The sequence below is a fragment of the Salvelinus alpinus genome, chromosome 8 (assembly GCF_045679555.1).
Source record: "Salvelinus alpinus chromosome 8, SLU_Salpinus.1, whole genome shotgun sequence".
NCBI classification, from domain to species: domain Eukaryota; kingdom Metazoa; phylum Chordata; class Actinopteri; order Salmoniformes; family Salmonidae; genus Salvelinus; species Salvelinus alpinus.
Window position 1 is genome coordinate 70,221,576 of NC_092093.1, and position 25,554 is coordinate 70,247,129.

Here is a 25,554-nt window from a genome sequence, read left to right on the forward strand (position 1 = left end):
TTTTAGATTAGCCTTGTTAAAATCCCCAGCTACGATGAATGCAGCCTCAGGGTGTGTGGTTTCCAGTTTACAAAGAGTCAGATAAAGTTTGTTCAGGGCCATCGATGTGTCTGCTTGGGGGGGAATATATACGGCTGTGATTATGATTGAAGAGAATTCCCTTGGTAGATAATGCGGTCGACATTTGATTGTGAGGAGTTCTAGATCAGGTGAACAGAATGACTTGAGTTCCTGTGTGTTGTTATGATGATCACACCACGTCTCGTTAATCATAAGGCATACCCCCCCGCCCCTCTTCTTACCAGAAAGATGTTTGTTTCTGTCGGCGCGATGCATGAAGAAACCAGCTGGCTGCACCGACTCCGTTAGCGTCTCTTGAGTTAGCCATGTTTCCGTGAAGCAGAGCACGTTGCAATCCCTGATGTCTCTCTGGAATGCTACCCGTGCTCGGATTTCATCAACCTTATTGTCAAGAGACTGGACATTGGCGAGTAGTATGCTAGGGAGTGGAGCGCGATGTGCCCGTCTCCGAAGCCTGACCACGAGACCGCCTCGTTTGCCCCTTTTACGGCGTCGCACAGGGTCGCCGGCTGGGATCAGATCCATTGTATTGGGTGGAAGGCAAAACACTGGATCCGTTTCGGGAAAGTCATATTCCTGGTAGGAACGATGATGAGTTGACGTTAATCGTATATTCAGTAGTTCCTCCCGACTGTATGTAATGAAACCTAAGATTACCTGGGGTACCGATGTAAGAAATAACACATAAAAAAACAAAATACTGCATATTTTCCAAGGAACGCGAAGCGAGGCGGCCATCTCTTTTCGGCGCCGGAAGTAGCCATATTAGAATGATGTCCCAGTCAAAACAACTCAAAACCAAACATGGTATCAAGAACAAGATCAAATGAGCTGAAACGAGCCACTTACGAATAACCACATGGTACCTTCTTATCATTGTTGCTAGCTATCTGACCAGCCAGAATCACAACAACACCCATTTGAAGAGCACAGATCATTTTTGTGGCGTTGTCAGCTAACCCCTTTATGGAAAGAGGCAACAGTATCCACACAGTAACAAAAGCAAAACAGTAGGCATATTTCATTGCATAACCAAGCCCTCATCTGTATTCAGCACGAACACAGTTTGATAGAGCCCTAAAATCAAGTGTTTTGTCAACCCCCTCACCCTCCTACACTCACATGAATTTCTAGGTGAATTAGTAGGGTCTAACATTGGCACTGTGTCACAGTGATAGCAGCTATAGATAAGCCGTGCAATTTAGGAAGAGTACCCACTTCACATGAATAAATATTCATGGATATCCTCAGCGGGGTGAAGCACAGTCTAATGTTGCTATGCCCACTGTGTCTGTTTCAGATGCAAAAGCACATCCCTCTAATACGACTCTAATTCTGTCACGTATGACCCTTTGACTTCTCAGGCTGTCTGCATGCTGAACTGCTAATGTCAATGGTGGCTGTATGACATGAGATAACATGTTTTTTTTTATCTAAGTAAGGTAGGTGTGTGTGTGTGTGTGTGTGTGTGTGTGTGTGTGTGTGTGTGTGTGTGTGTGTGTGTGTGTGTGTGTGTGTGTGTGTGTGTGTGTGTGTGTGTGTGTGTGTGTGTGTGTGTGTGTGTGTGTGTGTGTGTGTGTGTGTGTGTGAGCGAGAGAGAGAGAGGGTGGGGAGAGAGAGAGAAAGAGAAGGAGAAGAGGGCTCTTGTAGGGAGAAGAGGGCTCTTGCAGACTCTGGTGGACATGTGGCTGACATGTGGTCTGGATTTCTGGGATGCAGACAGTCTGGTGTGTGTGTGTGTTTGTGTGTGGTGTGGTGTGTGGGTGTGTGTGTATGTGTTTACTCTAGAGTGAGACTGTCCTGTTTTCTCTCCAGGTTGAATGCTGTGGGCATCACCAGACCCAGACCCACATGGTTACACTTACTCTTACCCGGCTCTGAGACTCCATCTGATCTGCAACAAAATAACAGCCTGTCTTTTCCCCACTCAAATACAGCTTCAAAAGGCTCCTACATTTGCTCTCCAATTTGACAGGTCAACTATTGGAACATTAATTATTATTTATTTAACTAGGCAAGTCAGTTACGAACAAATTCTTATTTACAATGATAGCCTACCGGGGAACAGTGGGTTAACTGCCTTGTTCAGGGGTAGAACAACAGATTTTTACCTTGTCAGATCAGGGATTCAATCCAGCAACCTTTTGGTTATTGTGGCCCTGGCGGCACAAAATCAAAGTCGGACTGCATGGAGATGCGTGGGGACATGGTCATGACGGGTGGCCGTATTGTGGGTGTTTCAGGAATAAGGTGTACATTTGACCTCCATTATCTAGGATGTGACAATGGTAAATAAATCTCTCAATTTTTGCTCATTTTTTGTGCGGTCTTGCAGGCCTTCTCATGCAGCTGCAACTGCAAGTGCATTTGTAAATCATGACCCATCTTGAGTTGGGCGCTGGGATGGTGCAATTGTTGAGAAAGTGAGCTTATGGTTGTGTGGGGGTAAGGGCTGAGTGTGTGTGGGTGTATGTGTGTATCCCACAACTGTTGCGAAGGAAGAAGTAAAAGATGTTAGGGACAATAGAGGATGATCCACAGATATATACACTGCTCAAAAAAATAAAGGGAACACTTAAACAACACAATGTAACTCCAAGTCAATCACACTTCTGTGAAATCAAACTGTCCACTTAGGAAGCAACACTGATTGACAATAAATTTCACATGCTGTTGTGGAAATGGAATAGACAAAAGGTGGAAATTATAGGCAATTAGCAAGACACCCCCAAAAAAGGAGTGATTCTGCAGGTGGTGACCACAGACAACTTCTCAGTTCCTATGCTTCCTGGCTGATGTTTTGGTCACTTTTGAATGCTGGCGGTGCTCTCACTCTAGTGGTAGCATGAGACGGAGTCTACAACCCACACAAGTGGCTCAGGTAGTGCAGTTCATCCAGGATGGCACATCAATGCGAGCTGTGGCAAAAAGGTTTGCTGTGTCTGTCAGCGTAGTGTCCAGAGCATGGAGGCGCTACCAGGAGACAGGCCAGTACATCAGGAGACGTGGAGGAGGCCGTAGGAGGGCAACAACCCAGCAGCAGGACCGCTACCTCCGCCTTTGTGCAAGGAGGTGCACTGCCAGAGCCCTGCAAAATGACCTCCAGCAGGCCACAAATGTGCATGTGTCTGCTCAAACGGTCAGAAACAGACTCCATGAGGGTGGTATGAGGGCCCGACGTCCACAGGTGGGGGTTGTGCTTACAGCCCAGCACCGTGCAGGACGTTTGGCATTTGCCAGAGAACACCAAGATTGGCAAATTCGCCACTGGCGCCCTGTGCTCTTCACAGATGAAAGCAGGTTCACACTGAGCACATGAGCACATGTTACAGACGTGACAGAGTCTGGAGACGCCGTGGAGAATGTTCTGCTTCCTGCAACATCCTCCAGCATGACCGGTTTGGCGGTGGGTCAGTCATGGTGTGGGGTGGCATTTCTTTGTGGGGCCGCACAGCCCTCCATGTGCTCGCCAGAGGTAGCCTGACTGCCATTAGGTACCAAGATGAGATCCTCAGACCCCTTGTGAGACCATATGCTGACACATGCACATTTGTGGCCTGCTGGAGGTCATTTTGCAGGGCTCTGGCAGTGCACCTCCTTGCACAAAGGCGGAGGTAGCGGTCCTGCTGCTGGGTTGTTGCCCTCCTACGGCCTCCTCCACGTCTCCTGATGTACTGGCCTGTCTCCTGGTAGCGCCTCCATGCTCTGGACACTACGCTGACAGACACAGCAAACCTTTTTGCCACAGCTCGCATTGATGTGCCATCCTGGATGAACTGCACTACCTGAGCCACTTGTGTGGGTTGTAGACTCCGTCTCATGCTACCACTAGAGTGAGAGCACCGCCAGCATTCAAAAGTGACCAAAACATCAGCCAGGAAGCATAGGAATGAGAAGTGGTCTGTGGTCACCACCTGCAGAATCACTCCTTTTTGGGGGGTGTCTTGCTAATTGCCTATAATTTCCACCTTTTGTCTATTCCATTTGCACAACAGCATGTGAAATTTATTGTCAATCAGTGTTGCTTCCTAAGTGGACAGTTTGATTTCATAGAAGTGTGATTGACTTGGAGTTACATTGTGTTGTTTAAGCGTTCCCTTTATTTTTTTGAGCAGTGTATAATACAAATCGAGGTGAGGGCAATGGAAATGCATATGGCAATTGATCTACTTCAATTCGGTAAATGGCACTGTATGCTCTTTTCAAAGAATGGATCCCAGTCGGTTCAGGGCTATGGGATACAGGGGGTCGAGGGTGGTCTGCCGGGCATTGGGATGACAAGCCATCTCAAGATGAAGCCTTTTAGCGGGTGGAATAGTAGGGACCAATTGGAGGTTTACTTAGTAGAAATGCAAATATCATGGTACAACTATATAGACACTCAATCATTATGTTACTTTTTAATAGTACGTTTACAAAAATATATTCTGATTAAAAGAATGAAAGGTGTGTCTCATTATGGTAAGTGGTGAAATAAGTATAGCCAGTTACAATTGTAATGGCTTAGCAGATAATAAGAAAAGACGATCAGTATTTACCTGGCTAAAAGAGAAGGATTATAATATCTATTGTTTACAGGAAACCCATTCAACAGTTTTAGATGAAGTTTTGTGGAAAAAGAACTGGGGGGGCAAAATATATTTCTCCCATGGGCAAAGAAATTCAAAAGGGGTGATGGTTTTAATTAACAATAATTTTGATCCATATGTGCAAATTGTCCAAACAGATCCTCAAGGTAGATGGATTATTTTAAATATGTTATTGGACAATAAACAAATATGGCTTGTTAACCTATACGGTCCGAATAATGATGATCCAAGCTTCTTTGAAAATATATATAAGAATTTATCAACTCTACAAGCAACACTAGACTCTATTATTATAGTGGGAGATTTTAATACGGTCTTAAATACCTCTATAGACCGGAAAGGAAATCACACTACAAACTATCACCCTCAGGCACTTAAGGAAATCATGAATGTCATGGATATATTGGAATTAGTGGATATATGGAGACTTAAATACCCTGATTTAGTGAGATATACATGGCGGAGGCTGAATCAAGCTAGTCGTCTTGACTACTTTCTTATACCATTCTCTCTGGCACCAAAAGTTTAAAAAGTGTTGATAGGGGACAGAATGCGGTCGGATCATCACATAATTGGCATATATATTTCTCTTACAGAATTTCCACGTGGGCGAGGATATTGGAAATTTAATCAAAGTCTACTAGATGATAAATTGTTTAGAACTAGGACAGAAGATTTTATAACTGACTTTTTCAGACATAACATAGGTACAGCAGATCCCCTTATTGTATGGGACACTTTTAAGTGTGCCTTTAGAGGCCATGCAATTCAGTACTCATCTATAAAACAAAGGGAATTTAGATCAAAAGAGTCCATATTAACAAAGGAAATTGAAGGACTAACAGTACAGTTAGATAGCAATAAAAACGGTACCATAGAGGCACAGAATAAGTTAGAGGAAAAACAAAAAGAAATGGAGGAACTTATTCAAGAAAGATCCAGTGTAATATATTATAAAAATAAAGCGAACTGGATGGAATATGAGGAAAAATGCACCAAATTCTTTTTCAATCTTCAATATAGAAATGCTACCAAAAAAAATGTATTAAAACTTGTTACAAATGATGGAGTCACGCATGATTCACCAAATGATATTTTGAAAGAGGAAGTAAAGTACTTTAAGAATATGTTTTCGTTTCAGGCTCCTCCATCTCCACTAACTGAAACTAATTGTATGGATTTTTTTCCTATTAATAATGTAAAATTAACATCTGTACAGAAAGACTCATGTGAAGGCCAAATTACAGAGGAGGAACTGCTTGATGCAATTGGGGCCTTTAAGGATGGGAAAACTCCAGGGCTGGATGGCATACCAGTGGAAGTATACAAAACTTTTTTTGATATACTCAAAGGACCATTATTAGCTTGTTTTAACCACTCCTATATAAATGGTAGATTATCAGACACGCAACAAGAAGGTCTGATATCGTTATTACTGAAACAGGACCCAAGTGGTATATATAAAGATCCAGTCCAATTAAAAAATTGGAGACCTCTTACACTTCAGTGTTGTGATGCAAAAATCCTAGCAAAATGCTTGGCGCATAGAATAAAAAAAGTTTTGTCAGATATTATTCATCCTAATCAGACAGGTTTTTTACATGGACGATACATTGGAGATAATATAAGGCAAGTACTGGAAACAATAGAACACTATGAAATATCGGGGACACCAGGCCTGGTTTTCATAGCTGATTTTGAAAAGGCTTTTGATAAAGTACGACTGGAGTTTATATATAAATGCCTAGAATATTTCAATTTTGGGGAATCTCTTATAAAATGGGTTAAAATTATGTATAGTAACCCTCGGTGTAAAATATTAAATAATGGCTACATCTCAGAAAATTTTAAACTATCTAGAGGAGTAAAACAAGGTTGTCCACTATCGGCATATCTATTTATTATTGCCATCGAAATGTTAGCTGTTAAAATTAGATCAAACATTAATATTAATGGATTAGAAATCCGTGGCTTAAAAACTAAGGTGTCATTGTACGCTGATGATTCATGTTTTCTTTTAAAACCACAACTAGAGTCTCTCCAGGGCCTCATAGAGGATCTAGATACCTTTGCTATCCTCTCTGGATTAAAACCAAATTATGATAAATGTACCATATTACGTATTGGATCACTAAAAAATACACATTTTATATTGCCATGTAGTTTACCAATTAAATGGTCTGACGGAGATGTGGACATACTCGGTATAAAAATCCCAAAAGAAAGAAATGATCTCACTCCAATAAATTTTTATAGAAAGTTAGCAAAAATAGATAAGATCTTGCTACCATGGAAAGGAAAATACCTGTCTATTTGTGGAAAAATCACCCTGATTAACTCTTTAGTCATATCACAGTTTACCTATTTGCTTATGGTTTTGCCTACACCTAGTGACCTGCTTTTTAAATTATATGAACAAAAAATATTCCATTTTATTTGGAACGGCAAGCCAGATAAAATTAAAAGGGCCTATTTATATAACGAATATGAATTCGGAGGGCAGAAATTATTAAATATTAAAGCATTAGACCTCTCACTAAAGGCATCAGTCATACAAAAGTTATACTTAAATCCAAACTGGTTCTCTAGTAAATTGGTACGAATGTCTCATCCTATGTTCAAGAAGGGCCTTTTTCCCTTTATTCAGATTACACCTGCTCACTTTCGGTTGTTTGAAAAGGAAATAATCTCCAAAATATCCTTATTTTTTAAACAAGCCTTAGAAAGTTGGTTGCAATTTCAGTTTAATCCACCAGAAAGGACGGAACAAATAGTACAACAAATATTGTGGTTAAATTCAAATATAGTAATTGATAAAAAAACTGTATTTATCGAAGAAATTTTTAAAAAAGGTATAATTTTTGTGAATGATATCATAAATAGGACTGGTGGAGTTATGTCACACATGCAGCTAACACAGACATATGGAAATGTCTGCTCTACCCAAAATTACAACCAATTAATTGCAGCATTACCACAAAAATGGAAGAGGCAAGTAGAAGGGGAAAAAAGTAAGGAACTTGTATGTCGGCCCTGTATTAAAGAACATAAATGGTTAAAGAAAAGTGTGATAAATAAAAACATATACCAATTTCATTTAAGGACCAAAAAACTTACAGCTGTGCCATATAAATTGCAAAATAGTTGGGAAGAGATTTTCGATGTACCCATTCCATGGCACATGGTTTATGAATTGATACGCAAAACAACGCCGGATTCAAAACTTCGAATTTTTCAATTTAAATTACTGTACAAAATTCTTGCAACTAATAGAATGTTATATATATGGGGTATACAATCTTCCCAGCTCTGCAGATTCTGTTGTGAGGAGGCAGAGTCATTAGATCATTTATTTTGGTATTGTCCATATGTAGCTCGTTTTTGGTCACAGGTCCAGGAATGGCTGAAGAATTGCAACATTTGCCTAGAACTAACGCTACAGATAGCAATACTGGGGGATTTGAAAAGCCATAGTCAATCAATCAATAATATAATAATTATTTTAGCAAAAATGTTTATTTTTAATTTACAATCTGTAGAAGCTATGAGAATAGGAAGGTTCAAATCTTTTGTGAAGCATCACAGCACAGTTGAAAAATATATGGCAAATAAAAATCCGAAATGGATGATGTTGTAAGATAGATGGGAAGGGTTGAGTGGAACTGAAGGGTGGGACTAATAACAAGATAAACAATGTAGGGCATACGGGATCTGTGAAATGTGTATAGGTGCGGAGCTTTTGTGAAATAGCACAGTTACAAGTGGAAATAAAATTGGATGGACAACAGAAATAGAGGAAAGACTAAGAACAAACAAGAGAGAACTATTATAAAGTAGACTGTGTCTGTAAAATGGGTATAAGATGTATAAATTGAAGGTAAAAGCAGAAGTGTTTATTAGTTTACTCCAATTGGGGAGCGGTGGTAGGGTTGCGGGGAATAATAATAAAGGTATATTCTTTAAAAAAGTATGTATGTCTATATAGGTATGTGTATGTATATATGTGTATATGTATGCATGCGTGTATGGATATATATATTTACCCAAAAAAATATGGGGGATTGGAAATGATGCAGACAATTACATTGGAAGCAACATTCTTTCCGCAATATTAAGCTGATCCACCCCTAAAAAAAAATTAAAAATTAAAAAAATGTAAAATAAAAATACAAATAATAAAAAATAAATAAAAAATTCCTTTTGGTTATTGGCCCAATGCTCTAATCACTAGGCTACCTGCCGCCCCAATTAGAACCAACCCTTTTGTTGCTACGGAACTTTGAAGTGAAACATTCTTATTGGTCCTGTTAGAATGAATGGGCCGGTGGAAAGGAAAGATCTGAGTGTCTGAGGAGGTGTTCCGGACTGTTCTGATGTAAATGTGAATGAGAGAGAAGAACTCCCAAGGGAGGAGTAGGGCTTAATGGAACATCCACGCTCTGTCAGTCTGTGACAGGAACAATGTCACTCACTTGCCTTGTTTGTCACTCACCGGCCTCTGTAGACACACTAATTGGCAGATTACAGAGTGTAACATGACACAGCGGCAGACATGTGCGCACACGCACACACACTTCTCTGTGGCAGACAATTGTACATTCTAAAAGTGCTAAACTGGCTAAATGAGACGTAAGGGATACAGGCGAACGGTGTGTAATCCATCTAACAGAGTACCTACAGTCTAGTGTATTTAGTGTTGCTGGGAAAGTTGAGATAGAGACAGACATAGAAGAGTATGGTGTTTATTGGTATCCTCTTTTGCATGGTCCGATGTATGTAGTAAGGCACAATATGAGGCAGAGACTTGTGTGAACTTCTCTCTGAGTGAGACATAGCCAAATGTCAGTGTGGGTAAGTCATCCATTGTCCCAAGGGCTAATGTCAGTGGCTGAGAGGGGGAATGCCACATGTGTCTGAATGACTAAGTGCAACATAGATCATACCGTCCAAGAGCCAAGGGAGAAGGCAGGCTATTGTGAGAAATGGAATTGCTGAGGAAAGCTTCAACAGTGTTCTTGTACCTGTAGATCTGTGTGTGTGCATGTTTGTATGTTACTGCATCAAGTAATAACACTGATCAAGGTTGATGTAGGGGGCGAATAGCCATAGCTAATTAAAACATGCACTCAGCAGCCCACCAGTGTATTTGAGAGAGTGGGTGTAGCTCTGCAGTTTCATGAGAAGCAAGGATGTCTATACAACATCCCACACACACACACACACACACACACACACACACACACACACACACACACACACACACACACACACACACACACACACACACACACACACACACACACACACACACACACACACACACACACACACACACACACAGTAATCCTCCAGACACCCGAAAAGTGCAGCCAGAGTTCTGTAGGGCCCCCAGGTCCCCAGCTCCATCTCTCTCTGAGGTAAAGTGGAGTCAAGGTAAACTGAGATTGATTCTCCTGGGCCAGAATCCTTCCATTCTGGCTGGATCAGCACTCTCACCCTTTTGGGCCCACTGACGGTGATGATTAATAACACACTCACACACGGACCTGCACGCACACACACACACACTCACACATGCACACACACTCCATTACCCTTTGCACACAGATGGCCCGTCAGGTTGAAGGTTGATGGAGAATAACACTGCTGCGCTTCGCTACGTCATATAGATCCATTAGACCTAACAACCCCCTCTCTGCATCTGTATCCTTCATGTATCCTTCCATTGCTACTGATGCCATTCATCACTATGGACTTGTTAACAGACTCTTGTAAAGGCTAAAAGAGTCTGTTACCGTGATCTTGAGTGATTCACGTAGCTCTCCCAACAGTAAGTATTTTTCTTTGATGTTAGAGTGTGTTTCTGTTAGTTAGTGTAGACTATGACAACCCTGAAGTGTACCAAGCGGTTTTTAATTTATGCACAATAAAACAAGCAAACATATAAAAAAAATAGTTAGTTACAATTGAAAACATTGAAGAAACCAACATACTGAATATTTCACTCAGTTATGGATATACATCATCTTTAAACAAAACAGAGATATTACACCTTAAAAAGTACCACTTCAGGTTCTGGAGAAGGATGTTTGTAAAGCACTATCTCCATGTCTGTTACTATAACCCCAGGCAGAATAAATTCATTAAGCCACACAGCCAAATCAACAATTGTGAACAAACAGTTTCAAAATGATTCCAAAATTATAAAAACTATACAAAGTAGGAGAGACCAGTGGCAACTGTAACACCTTGAATTTCTCCACACAGAAACCAGCTAGAATGATTAAACATCACTCAGCACATGTCCATTTAGGTTCACTCCCTGCTTGAAAAGCCAAATATCTCACTATTTTCACGCTTTATTAGCAAATGTTTGTTTAGGGGTGAAAGTATTTTTTTCCAGCAGCTGTATTTTTCTTATACTGTCCTGAGCATTAGTGTCAAAGAATTCAAACTAGCATAATTTGCATTACTATATGTTGGCTAACCATTTACATGATTGACATGTGTCACTATTGTTGTCTTTTGCTAGGCACATGAGGTTTTGTCATGGCTGCTAGGGTTGGGGGTAATTGCAATGCAATGTTAAAATTACACTGAGCCAAGAAGACAACTTCTGAAAACAAGTGATTTTAACTTGGATACAGTAAGTCATGTCTAAGGTAGCGGATTCATTACTTACCAACAACAGCTGCATATTCCAATGAAGCTATATTACATTTTGAAGTTCACCTTCCTTGCTTTGTCCAACAACACTATCTTGTATTTAGCAAATAAGTTGTGTATTTGTTTTGAGTGCAGTATTTATTTAGTTTCATTGCACAAATGCTGGTTAGCACGTTTCTCACACTGTCTTTAAGCATGGAGGGAGCAGGCCTGCCATGGCAGGTGCAGGGGGGTTGCCTATCAACACGTGCCTCAGAAGGAATCAACATCATAGGGCGACAAATTCCCATGATTTGTAAATCTTTTCAGACCGAACAGCTAGGGTGATAGCTAAGATGGCTTTGGAAAAAAAAGATTGCAGCTAATAGGGAGAAGCATCTAACAAAATAACTACATTATGGCATTCACTAATCATAAACTATTTACATACGGCATAATATATATGTGGGTATAAATGTTGGTACATTTGTGGAGAAAATTCTTACTTACTCAACCTTTAAAATAATTATACAAATACTAACTAACATTGGATCATGCCATAGAAGTTGTAAAAATATATAATCTGGGTACTATCAGACTATGCAAGAGGTTTGGAGATTAACTGAATGGCCATGCACAGGGTGTTACTGTAAATATTGGTTACTTACATAAAATATGTATATTTCTTGCAAAATCATTTCATATGTCTATGACAATATGATAATTTATAAGCATGTTATTTTGGTTATTTTTTAGGTGTTACATTTGACCCCTGCCACTGTTACAATTGCCCCTGGCACAGGACTTTTCTGATTAAAATTTATATTGGGATCTGACCGTCTTATGTACAGACATTTAAATGGTATGAATGATTAGGAGACAGATGTTAGTTTCTGATATATAAAAATGACCGGCCTAGCTCAGGTTGTCTCTGAGCAATAGAGTAAAATATAAAAAGTGTTACAATTGCCCCCGCTCTCCTCTATGATGACAGCTTAAGCATGATCTAGTTACATATTCCTGACCATTCTTCACTTTCAAATTTATCCAATCTACTTGCATGAACTCATTACTTCTTCGTAAAAACAAAGAAAATTATTATTTTTAACACTGACATTGAGTAAATGGACCTATAAAAGCTACAGAGACATATATATATGCTTCTAAATGAGCTCACTGTACAATAACATCAACAAAAAGCAAAAAAGATTGTACACTGATATCTCAACCATTGCTAACTGCTAAACTGACGCCAGCCCTGTAAGATAATTTTTTATATGGTCACATCTCTAAAATATCTACATTCTGATCGATAGCTGTCACAGGTAGATGGTTAAAAGCACTAGATCGGTTTAACAAAAGTCTAAAATTGGGTAGCTATTGAGTGACAGCTACCCTGGGTACGCTAAGCACTTGACTAACTAACGTTGAGCATAGTAGTTGGGTCAAATTCATCAGGCATCGCTAAGGCCACCCCATTTGGGGTACGCTGTAGGACCCTAGCACAGCAGATGAAGGGGAGTGGCTATACAGACACATCTGGTGCCCAAATTGATGACATATATCGTGCAGCTGAGAGTCCAGTGGAGACGAATGATTTCGGTTCAGTCAGTTCAGTTAGTCATCCTGATGAGCCCTTCCCCGTTAGATAGTTTATGCTGGCTAGCTAGCAACAGCAGCATGACGCTAGTTACAACTTGTAAAAGAAAGTTATGTTTATTTCGATGGGCGAGGGAGAAAGTAGTTGTAGGCTATTGGTCACCATCTGGATGTCATGCCAATGACATGCCAATTAGGTAACGTAACGACAAGCCGGTGCAAATGACCCTAACCATGCTACTTGATTTTATTTTGAGTAGGATAGCGTCCTACTAATATTGGTAGTAACCATCTGGATGTCACAGTCCACTGCTCAATAGGGAGAGTTTGCGCTACAAGCCGGCAACACAACACGGAGCAGTGTCCTTCGCTCCCGCTTGCCGCAGTAAGGAGAAGTAGCTTAGATAGTGTAGCTAATATCAGGCCAGGATGACACCTAAAGCACCGGAAATCTACAGTTACGGCATTACGTCTCCATTATTTATTTATTATTATGATAAAAACCGAATGATTCTGAACACTTTCCCAAATCCCAACTTCGGCAGACAAGTTTTACATTTTTGCTGGAGTTTCTAGCCACAAGCAAACTAGCTAGCTGGGAATGGCTCATCAGGACAACTGACTGAACTGAATCCGTTCGTCTTCACTCGACTCTCAGCTGCGCGACATACGTCAACAAATTGGGCACCAGGTATGTCCGTATAGCCTCTCCCTAGACGGAGCAGTTCTTGGACTACAGACCAGTGGAGTGGAATGTGACCAACCATGCAAAACTGAACAGAGCGACAGAAAAAATACGTCAGATGAATTCATGCAAAGCAGTTAGGTGGTTTTCTTCCCCCATAACAGACACAGTTCTGGAATCAGATAATTCACAGGAAATCAAAGAGGGATCCATCCCATTCAGACAGCTCTTTAAGTTTATATATATATATATATATATATATTTTTTAATATATATATTTTAAATTTTTAAAAACTTTTTCCCATTCCTTCCATGAAAAAAACGAAATTCCAGTTGTCTCCATGTTTGTGAGAGTCAAGTCAGGATCTTGTTGTTTTTTGTTTTTCCGAAGTTGAACATTCCCAGTGAACCTCATCAGAGCACCTGAAGGAAAGTAAAGTGGGCATGTCCCTTTGATGACATCACTGTCTGACTGTAATTTGATTGAATGGCAGCTGCCTAAGGGTCCCAGAGTAGGAGGGTCCCACATAAAATGTCACAAATTACATTAGAAACCACAAAGCAGAAAAAAATAGGAATAGTCAAAGCGAGTGGAGTGGGGTTGTTGTCTGCACAAGGGTGTGTATCCCCGGTGCTGTAGCCCAACGAAGGGTTAATAGTCATCGTAAGTGTTAAGGTCCGTGAAGTATGCGTTGGTGTATGTCTTCCCAGCTAGCTGGGGGTTGAAGTACTTATTTCTTTCCTCCAGAATCAGGTTGTTCTTATTGAAAGCCTGTGAAGGACAGAGAGAGAATAGGAAGAGAGCGAGAGCAAGAGAGGGGAGATGGAGAGAGGAAGAGAGAGATGTGTCAGTGCCAACTGTATTGTAAGGATCAAATAATGATTCCGTCTAGATGGGAGAGTGCAAGGTAAAAGGAATACGTCAAACAGAAAAATAAACCTTGGTAGCATTTATGAGACGACAATATAAAAATCAACAGGAGGTCCCTGCATGAATAAAGCATTTCAATGAGCAAGGCCAAAGCACTAACAACAACAGGCTGGCAAAATGATAACCACTGAGCTGGTGTATTATGATGAGAAACCATATATCCATTGATCTCCTCTCTAATGTCTCTACATCAGCAGCTTTCTAGGCATTCCATCTCCAAATCCCTGAGGACGAGTTACATTAAAAAAAAATATTAATCAAATATTATTTTTTTTAGAAAAAAAAAGTAAGTCAGAAAATAAGAAAGGGCCACAGGGTAACTCTGTAGTACCCTTCTCTGTGGTTCTATGGAGATACCATACATTTCTGTGAGTTAAGCACCCTGCGCTCAGTACAACCTCAGCAGTTTGCTAAATTGATGTGCGTGCGCCCCTCTGTCTTATTGTCTTGGCTAAGTGCATTCTGAAAGCCCCTGGAGGCGACATAATTCAGCACTTGATGATGCTGCGTTTGTTCTTGATTGATGGATCCGTATATCAACTGATAGGGTTGCGAGTGCTGAGCACAAACACACATAATATTATTCTGTCTAGATAACATTTAAATGGCTTGCACACAGAGGCGACAAACATAACTTAAAGATCGAATCATGTGTTATTGGTTGAGTCTAAAGTCAATTTCTATGTTTAAAATGGAACAAAATATACATTCTCAAAAGTCTAAATCTGTCTGAAACAGTAATATCTTGTATCTCTGCCAGTGGCCGCATGGCTGCCCTCAACCATTAACCAGCTGTTCTCAGACTTAGTCTACTCTGCCTTTCTTCCTTAACTGTGCTTAATTGGCTAAAGAGTGATTAGGGAGTGTTTTTAGTGGGGTAAACAAAATCTGTTGAACAGTGGGGTGGCATTAGAGATACAAAGAAAGAGGACAGCTACGGAGAAAACAGAATGAGTTACGAGTTCCCTTTTCTCCATGGTAACCCATCATTAGAAAGCCAAACAGAGCTAATAAGACAGAGAAAGACAGCAAAGGGAAAAACAAACACATGCAAATGAGAAGAGTCAGAACATGGTGGATGTTTTAGAACGGAAAGAGATGAGTGGAAAATACACTGCCTTCTCACAAGTCTATGGGTAGTCCTATGGCAGGGTGGGGGGCAAATCTGGTCCTCAGGAGCCTCAATGTCTGCTTGTTTTCATTATTTCCTTCTGATCTAGACCTGAGAGACCAGGCGAGTGCACTCGCTGATCAATCAACCTATTGATCAATTAAGAACCTGACCAAAGTGAAGAGTGATAGAAGAGGGATGACCTATCCCTAAAAGCACCAAAGCTACTGACTAACTGATTAAGTGCCAGAGAGAGAAGAGAAAACCAGCAGACATTACGGCTCTTGAAGACCGCAGTTGCCTTCCTCTTGCCCTATGGGATGAATATGAAATAATGGGATTTCCGAGCAATGAGAGAGAAACTGAGTCTACCCCAACCTGCCGCACACAGAAGCGCCACAGGAAGTGGGGGCACGGTGGGGAGGAAGAGGAAGGAGGTTGCTGATAGGCTAGGAGGAGGGTCAAGAGGCGGGATGTTGTAGAGGTCAGTAGAAAGTTAGTAGAAAATCTCCAGGCCACGCATGGACACGGCCATGTTAGCAGACAGAGGCTGGCGCATGCCGGGTTCGTCCAGGGTCAAGAGTACGGACACATCGGGCTGCGGGAGCAGAGGAACGGGCAACAGTCATCCTCACTGGAGCCACAATGGATGACTAAGTTCTACTGTACCCATTGAGGAAGACAGGTGGTCTGTGCTACTGTAGGTGCAGGGGACTACATGGTCATTCTATGCCCTCCATAAGAAAGGACACACTACTGAATCATCAGAAATGGCATTCTTTCAGCTACACTCACTGCCTCTGTCTCAACGGCGCTCTAGAGCATAATCTTTCCGAGCTCACCTGGATGATAAAGATATTATTTCAATCAAACAAAGAACGAAGCTTTAGGAATTATAGTGCCAGGTGTTCTTCTTTCTCCTACAATACAAAATGAAATTACAGAATCACTCTTCTCACTTTTTGAATATGTATATTCAGCTGTACAACCCAGCCATTAAAACAAGAGTAAAGACTGAGGAATAATACGCTTTTGAAAAATAAAGACTAGATTCATTTTTTAAATGGCTATTTTAGAGTTTTTCACTTAGCCAAATGAGCATTGTCCATATTCACATTATCCTCTATCCGTAACTGCAAACTAGATTATGCTCACACACCAGACACTAATTACATGATAGATGGACACTTTTCAAATCTTTATTCTGCTATGGAAACTGCATTCTAGATCTGCGTCAGAGACTCCATTCCCTTTAGATGGCGTGTCTGTTCAGTCATTTATAGGAGAGGAATACTCTTCTGAAAGCTAGCTCTCTGTCCACACGATATGCTAACTCACATAAAATAGTGTTTCCCTGAATAGTGTCTCCCTTAACCCCCTGACTTCATAGAATTCTAAACTAAGTCTTTCCAAAACCAAGCCTTGTGTCAACAGTAATCTCAGAGATAATATAACTAACTATTTATTATTGAGTTAAACCAGGATGATCCACTGATATTAAACATCTCTGTTAGAATGAAGACCTAGAACCTATTTACTCCATATAAGTAACTTACAGTATGTATATTGTGATGTATGTTGTTAGTAACTTATGAGAAAGCAGTGTATGGCTATATATGGCTATAGACACAGAACAGTGCAGTCACACAGAGTAGACGCAGGACCACACACACACACAAGTACAAAAAGCTACAGTACTATAGACCAGCCCAGGGATATAGGTGAGCCTGGAATGTTCTAGAAGGCCACAGAGTGTGATAGTATACAAACCTTAATGGCCTCCACCGAGTCATATTTGTCCAGTTTGTTGATGTGGTTGGTGATGGAGGTGTTGAGTGGTGCTGCTGAGATGGGGTGGATGACCGTAGCATCGTGAGACTGCTGCTGGTAGCGCTGGCAGTAGGTGTACACTAGTAAAGTGACCAAACAACCCATGATAGAACTACTCAGGCCTACAGCAATCATATGGAACAGGTTGAAATCTGGAGAAGGGAAAAAGAGAGAGGAAAATGTTTTCAATGGTCAAAATAAGTTGACTGCGCAATGATTGATGTCACGTTAATAAGTGTGGATGAGTTCATTATTGATACCAACAAATATCACACTACATTATCACACTACATTATCACACTACATTATCACACTTTCACACTACATCAAATATCACACTACATTAACACACTAGCACACCACATTATCACACTATCACATGACATTATTACACGATCACACTACATTACCACACTACACTATCACACTACATTATCACACTGCCACACTACATTATCACATTTTCACACTACATTAAATATCACACTACATTATTACACTATCACACTACATTATCACACTACATTATCACACTACACTATCACACTACATTATCACACTACATTATCACACTACATTATCACACTACACTATCACACTACATTATCACACTACATTTTCACACTACATTAAATATCACACTACATTATTACACTATCACACTACATTATCACACTACATTATCACACTACATTATCACACTACATTAAACACTACATTAAACCCATACACACTCATACCTCCGCATCTTCTCTCCTCCTGACTTGAACGAGCAATGGAGACTTCTGTAAAAGAGAAAATTAAAAGAGATGCTGAACAGAAGAACACACTTGTTCCCTTGACAAAACGGTATAGATAGTGTTGAAGTCTTTGAGCATTATATTGAGAATGAACCAGAGGATGATGAAGCCCATCACTAGACACCTGAAGAGTTTTATGATAAGTACTGTATGATAATTAGTGTATCTGGCCTCATTACGGGAAATGAAGTCCACAACCCTATTAACGGCCCTTAATGGAGTGGCATTCCCATTAAAACAGATGTGTGATAAGGAACTAAAGACAAACTGGTGTTTCAGAAAGATAAAGTCTACACTCTTGGGGAAAAAAGATGCTATCTAGAACCTAAAAGGGTTCATCAGCTGTCCCCATATGAGTACCACTTGAAGAACCCTTTTTGGTTCCAGGTAGAGTCCCTTTTGAGTTCGAGGTAGAACTATTCGGGGTTCCTCTGTGTAAAGGGTTCTACATGGAACCCAAAAGAGTTCTACCTGGAACCAAAAAGGTTTCTATCTGGAACCAAAAAGGATTCTCTTATGGGGACAGCCAAAGAACCCTTGTGGAACCCTTTTTTCTAAGAGTGTACTCACACTTATCACCTAGCATAGGCTACTGTCATATTAATGGAGCAGTTTTGAAGAAATAATAATGTTTTATGGGTTGCTAAGTGTTAGTTAGTCCAAAGTATTCTCCGGTATAAAATCTATCCGGCTCTGGTAGCTCGAGTAGCATTGTGTCCATTGATACTATGTAGAACACATAATTGTTGAAGACATCAATGGGTGTGTTTGACTGAGCCTCAGAACTCAGAGAGAGAGAAAGAGGTCTAATTATCCAGTGGTGTAGTAGAAATCAATGTTCTGGTGTGTCTCACATTACACCCTGTCAATAAGGGAGACCCCTGTCTGGATACACATAAATACTATGTGGTCTATGCATGTGTGTGTGTGTGCGTGTATTTGTGTGAATGTGTGTGTATGTGTGTGAATGTGTGTGTGTGTGTGTGTGTGTGCATGCATAAATGTGTGCGTATGTGTGTGTGTTTATCAGTATGTATGTGTGAATTACCTGGTATAAAGTTGGAGTCAGGTGGGCAGGCCCTGGTCTCGGTGTGGTTTCCTGAACACTGGTTTCCAGTAGGGAACAGGATGTCACAGTGACGGACACGCAGCTGGGAGCCAGCACTGTCACACTGGGACCATTCAGACCAGTTAGACCAACTCTCTGGAGACAAAACATAACCACATCAGATTACTGGGCTGCTGAATACACATGCCAAGAGTCAGAGAAAACTGATGGTCCGTGTGATTGTGTGTGTGTGTGTGTGTGTGTGTGTGTGTGTGTGTGTGTGTGTGTGTGTGTGCATGCCTACGTGTGTGTATGTGTGGGTGTACCTGGACATGATTGTGTGTTACAGAGAGCCTCTTCAGTGTGCAGTCCCAGACAGATATCTCCTCCGTAGGCTGGTGGGGGGTTGTTGCAGGTGCGCGTCCTCATATAGTGTCCCCCTCCACACGTCACTGAACACTTAGACCAGCCAGACCAGCAAGACCAGCTACCGTCCACTACACAGGAGGAGAGAGCGGGAGGGGGGTGTTGAGGCAAGTACTGGGTTGTTGAGAATAGAGTCCATGTGTGTACTGTACAGTGTATGAGTGTGTGTGTGTGCCCATGTGTGTGTAAGTGTGTCCCTGTGTGTGTGACGTCTAGTGCTTGGCATCACATGAAGGGAGGAATAACAAGAAGGACTTGATGGTTAATTTCCCTTTGTTAATTAGTGGATTGTATGGAGGGGGAGGAGGGGGAGAGGAGATGAAGGGTCAGGAGGGGGTTGGTTTGAGCAGCTGGATGAAACCAAACCTGCTAGCTGTCACATCTGAACTAGATCCAAACACACAAACACGTTAACGCACAAACACGTTAACACACACACACACACACACACACACACACACACACACACACACACACACACACACACACACACACACACACACACACACACACACACACACACACACACACACACACACACACACACACACACACACACACACATTTAATTCTGCTAATTAAACCAGTGTAAACATGGTAACAGAAAACGTCACCAGGAATCAAACGAGACCAAACAGACAAACACAACTTTAAAGAATACTGTAATGTCTCGACGTCAGGGCAAACGCAAACTCTCATTGTGCTGTTCTTGCTTTGTCCTAGAACTGTAATGTCTCGACTTAAAACTTAAAAGAATACTGTAATGTCTCGACGTCAGGGAAGGACAAAACCTCATTGTGGTGTTCGGGATTTGTCCAAGAACCTAAAAAAAGGCCTCTCAGTAAAGACTGAGAACAAAATCCTTTCACTTCATCTGAGGAGAAGAATCTCTTTTCAGGACCATTTCAGAATTGGTTTTAAACCGCTCAACCTGTAATGCACTGGCTGTGTGGTAATTGAAGTTCCTCTGGTCTTTGTCATCTCTGGTCTTTGTCATCTCTGGTCTTTGTCATCTCTGGTCTTTGTCATCTCTGGTCTTTGTCATCTCTGGTCTTTGTCATCTCTGTGTCATTTCTCTATGGTAAAATGACACATCAGTCGATTCTTGCCTGCACATGATGGATAGTCTCATCTCCATCAGCCGCTGCAGAAAACTAGGAAAGATTCATTTGTTTCAAAACCAGATGGACTTCAGACATAACACCTCTCTCTCTCTCTCTCTCTCTCTCTCTCTCTCTCTCTCTCTCTCTCTCTCTCTCTCTCTCTCTCTCTCTCTCTCTCTCTCTCTCTCTCTCTCTCTCTCTCTCTCTCTCTCTCTCTCTCTCTCTCTCTCTCTCTCTCTCTCTCTCTCTCTTTCTCTCTCTCATTTCAAAGGCCCTGGCTTAACCGGCGGATGGATTATGTCTTGAGGCCTACGTCAAAAATATTATCACACTTCCAGACGAGGGCTAATTTAAGCGAAATTACTATTCATTATTATTCACACTATGCAAAGTTGCACCATTCCTATGAAATCTCTTCGATTCAGGTGACTTGATAAGTCTCCATTGTCTCCATCAATAGAACTGGAGGGTGACTGCTGCTCCTGCAATTCAAGCCCACAGAATAGCTGTATGTTTAGTTAGCTAGCTTAGAGCTATAGTAAATTTGAATTTTAAATCTTTACAAACAGCATTCCATCCTTTGTTGAATATTTTAATTGGTTCTACTCAATGACATTCCTAAGGGCTGTCAACTTAATCTGAATCGAACATTACAGAAAAGAACACAGACGGGAAAACCCTTTGAAAGCTGTTGTGTTTTTTTTGTTGTTTAAAAAAAAATATATATCAGACACTCTTAACCAGAACAACTTACAGTAGTGAGTGCATAAATGGGAATCGAAGACTCAATCCTGGCATTGCAAGTGCCATGCTCTACCAAGTGAGCCACACGGAACACACAGGGCTTATCCTGAAGTAACCCGGGGGTTCACTCCAGGTGAGTAAGTGTCAGAGGGGAAAGCTAAGAGCTAGCTACAGTGCCTTCAGAAAGTATTCACACCCCTTGATTTTTTCCACATTTTGTTGTGTTACAGCCTGCATTTAAAATGTATAACATTTAGATTTTTTTGTCACTGCCATACACACAATACCCCATAATGTCAAAGTAGAATTATGTTTTTCTAAATGTTTACAAATTAATTAAGATAGAAAAGCGAAATTGTCGTGAGTCTATGAGTATTCAACCCCTTTGTTATGGCAAGCCTAAATAAGTTCAGTACTAAAAATGTGCTTAACAAGTCACATAAGTTGCATGGACTGAGTGTGCAATAATAGTTCAACATGATTTTTGAATGACTACCTCATCTCTGTACCCCACACATACAATCTGTAAGATCCCTCAGTTGAGCAGTGAATTTCAAACACAGATTCAACCACAAAGACCAGGGAGGTTTTCGCATGCCTTGCAAAGAAGGGCACCTATTGGCAGATGGGAAGAAGAAAAAAAGATGACATTGAATATCCCTTTGAGATTGTTGAAGTTATTAATTACCCTTTGGATGGTGTATCAATACACCCAGTCACTACAAAGATACAGGCAAATCCAATACAACACATTATTGAGTACCACTCTCCATATTTTCAAGCATAGTGGTGGCTGCATCATGTTATGGGTATGCTTGTAATCGTTAAGGCCTTGGGAGTTTTACAGGATAAAAAATAAACGGAATGGAGCTAAACACAGGCACAATCCTAGAGGAAAGCCTGATTCAGTCTGCTTTTCACCAGACAACCTAAAACACAAGGCCTAATCTACACTGGAGTTGCTTACCAAGAAGACAGTGAATGTTCCCGAGTTACTGTTTTGACTTAAATCTTCTTAAAAATATATTGGAAGACCTGAAAATGGTTGTCTAACAATGATCAACAACCAATTTGACAGAGCTTGAAGAATTTAGAAAATAACACATTGGAAAATGTAGCACAATCCAGGTGTGGAAAGCTCTTAGAGACTTACCCAGAAAGACTCACAGTTACAATTGCTGCTAAAGGTGCTTCTACAACGTATTGACTCAGGGGTGTGAATACTTATGTAAATGAGATATTTCTGTATTTCATTTGAAATACATTAGCAAAAATCCTAAAAACATGTTTTCACTTTGTCATTATGGGGTATTGTGTGTACATGGGTGAGATATCTATTTAATACATTTTGAATTCAGGCTATAACACATCAAATTGTGCAATAAGTCAAGTGGTATGAATACTGTCTGAAGGCACCGTAGCATTAGCAGCTAAACCCTCAAGGTAACTGGGATGATGGATCTTCGATCAACTCAAAGAGCATCAGTGAGAATTTGGTGGGTCAGCATCTCAATGCTCCCCATTCATAGCCTCATTCATGACGAGACAGACAGGCTCTCTCCAGTGAATAAATTAACAGCTAAAATCACAGCTTTGGTTCTGTGTCAGCACATACAGTATTATGACGGATAGCTGTTGTTGAAGGCGTTATCAGACACTGGTCAGGCTGTTAGCGAGATGCTAACTTTGCACTCCTTTCAAATAAGACTGATTAATAATGATTTGAAACAAACTCCTTGTTGTGTGTTTGTGTCTGGTGTGTGCGTGTGTGTGGTGTGTGTGTGTGATGCCATGTGTTCTCTTTAATTAAGAAGCTAAGCAGGAGGATTTCCATTTAGATAGCACATTTCCTTCTACCGTCACTATGAACACTAATTTAATTACAATTGCTTCCTTTCAGTTCTCCCTCAGGTAGGAGACTGGAGAAACAGACACATTGTCTTTGGCTTTTCACAACAGAGATTGAGACTCGCACACAAACGCACAAGTTAATGCATGCAAGAGTGCATGTGCACGCTCGCACACAGCTCCCCGTAGCTAGCGGTATAATTGCCCTGAAATGTAATTACAGTCTTACACGCTGCGGGGATTGTGTCTCTGATTCCAGCTGTAAATTTGTGTCTTCGTCACACCTCCTGACTTAAACACATTCCTATTGTGTAGTTTTGTGCTTCATTATACTCATTATGAGGATATTTATTCTAATTTCTTTTTTCTTTATTAATTTCTCATGGATGTCATATTACTGACGATTTCCTGTTTTCACTCTGTGTGTAAATGAAAAGCACTCTACAAATGCAATTTATTAGTATAATTATTCATATTATTATAGGGTTGTGTGTGTGGATGTAGAGTAGGTGTGTACTGTCTCACACCTGGAAATAGAGTCGTGTGTGTGCGTGTGTATGTGTATGTACAGGTAACTGCCAAAATAAAGGAAACACTTGAGTAAATGAGGGATACTAAGTATATTGAAAGTAGTTGCTTCCACACAGGTGTGGTTCCTGAGTTAATTAAGCAATTGACATCCCATCATGTTTAGGGCCATGTATAAAAATGCCCAGTTGCCCATCATTTGGGCTACCATGTCTAGAAGCAATAGTTTTTAACTATTTTAGCACTGTTTCGCGTTGCTCTGAGACAAGCATGGGAACTGGTCTTGATAAATCAATGAGATTTTTATTTTCACTGAATCTCCGTTTGGGCATTGGTTAGACTACAATTATACAATTAGGGTGTAGACATGTTATGTTCTTAGTGTAACCTTTATTTAACAAGGCAAGTCAGTTTAAGAACAAATTCTTATTTACAAGGACAGCCTACTCCTTCCTCACCGTCAGGGAATTGAACCCCGGTCTCCCGCGTGCCCGCACGACAGGGGGATTCTTTAGCTAAAGAGCTCAGTACTGTACTCCCGACTGTCGCATTGTACAGCGTCATATTTTCCATTCCAACCTAACGGAAACTCAGAGAGTTTTTCATTTTTCTTGGAATAGAAACACCATAATATTCATCAAATTAATCCCAAACTCTAAAAGTAATTGGAAAGGTAGATACAAATTGTTTGTGACATTGTGGTTATAATAAATAATGTAAACTAGATGTAAACAAGATAATGTGTTTATATTTGATGGACAGCTGGTGGCATTTTGATAACAGGTTTTCAAACACTTGTAGCCCGATTAGCAGGACAATAGACACTTTATAGCCCAGCTACTGTAGGTGTGAACATCCCCCTACCAGCAAAAAATTACTTTGTGACCAAAGAGTGAGACAAAATGGACATTGTTTTCATCAAGCCAGCTTCTTTCTATGGTGCTACCCGTTCCAGGGTTAGGACCGTAACCACGGGAGGACTTGAAAATGAGCCGGAGCTGAGAGGATCACCAAAACTAAAGGTTGTCACGCCTTGACCATAGAGATCCTTTTTATGTCTCTATTTTGATTTGTTCAGGGCATGAGTTGGGGTGGGCATTCTATGTTCTGTGTTCTATGTTTTGTATTTCTTTGTTGGTTAGCCGGGTGTTGTTCTCAATCAGAGGCAGCTGTCTATCGTTGTCTCTGATTGAGAACCATACTTACTGTAGGTAGCTCTTGCCCACATGGGTTTTGTGGGTAGTTGTTTTCTGTTTTGTGTTGTTGCACCAGACAGAACTGTTTCGTTTCATTCACTCTCTTTGTTGTTTTTGTTGTTTCAGTGTTCAGGTTATTTTATTAAATTATAATGAACACTTACCACGCTGCGTTTTGGTCACCTTCTTTCCAGGACGATCGTTACAAAGGTATTTTGGTTTCAGTGCATTTTCTTTCATATATATATATATATATATTGCCTATAAACGTGTCGGCATACTATGTAACAAAATCGATAATTAAATAAAGGTTAAATAAAAATGTAAAATATAAAAATGATTGTGTACCAAAAACGTGAATGTGTTTTGTATGCAGTATTTGTGTATTGG

General features: G+C 40.6%; 1 protein-coding gene across 5 annotated transcripts in view; it reads right to left on the minus strand.

Annotated features, from left to right (window-relative positions):
- Positions 1-10,564: 10,564 nt before the first annotated feature.
- Positions 10,565-25,554, minus strand: part of sema5a (sema domain, seven thrombospondin repeats (type 1 and type 1-like), transmembrane domain (TM) and short cytoplasmic domain, (semaphorin) 5A) — a 202,594-nt gene continuing 187,604 nt past the window's right edge. For 4 of the 5 annotated variants that reach the window (XM_071414898.1, XM_071414900.1, XM_071414897.1 and 1 more), the window contains 5 exons: positions 19,646-19,816; positions 19,320-19,475; positions 18,212-18,256; positions 17,412-17,623; positions 10,565-14,371 (listed from right to left, as the gene is read on the minus strand). In XM_071414898.1, the coding sequence (XP_071270999.1) occupies positions 14,252-14,371; positions 17,412-17,623; positions 18,212-18,256; positions 19,320-19,475; positions 19,646-19,816 (704 nt within the window). In that variant the 3' untranslated portion in view covers positions 10,565-14,251. Of the gene's footprint in view, positions 14,372-16,019; positions 16,240-17,411; positions 17,624-18,211; positions 18,257-19,319; positions 19,476-19,645; positions 19,817-25,554 lie in introns of all 5 variants that reach the window. The other variant, XR_011676583.1, reaches the window with a different exon arrangement.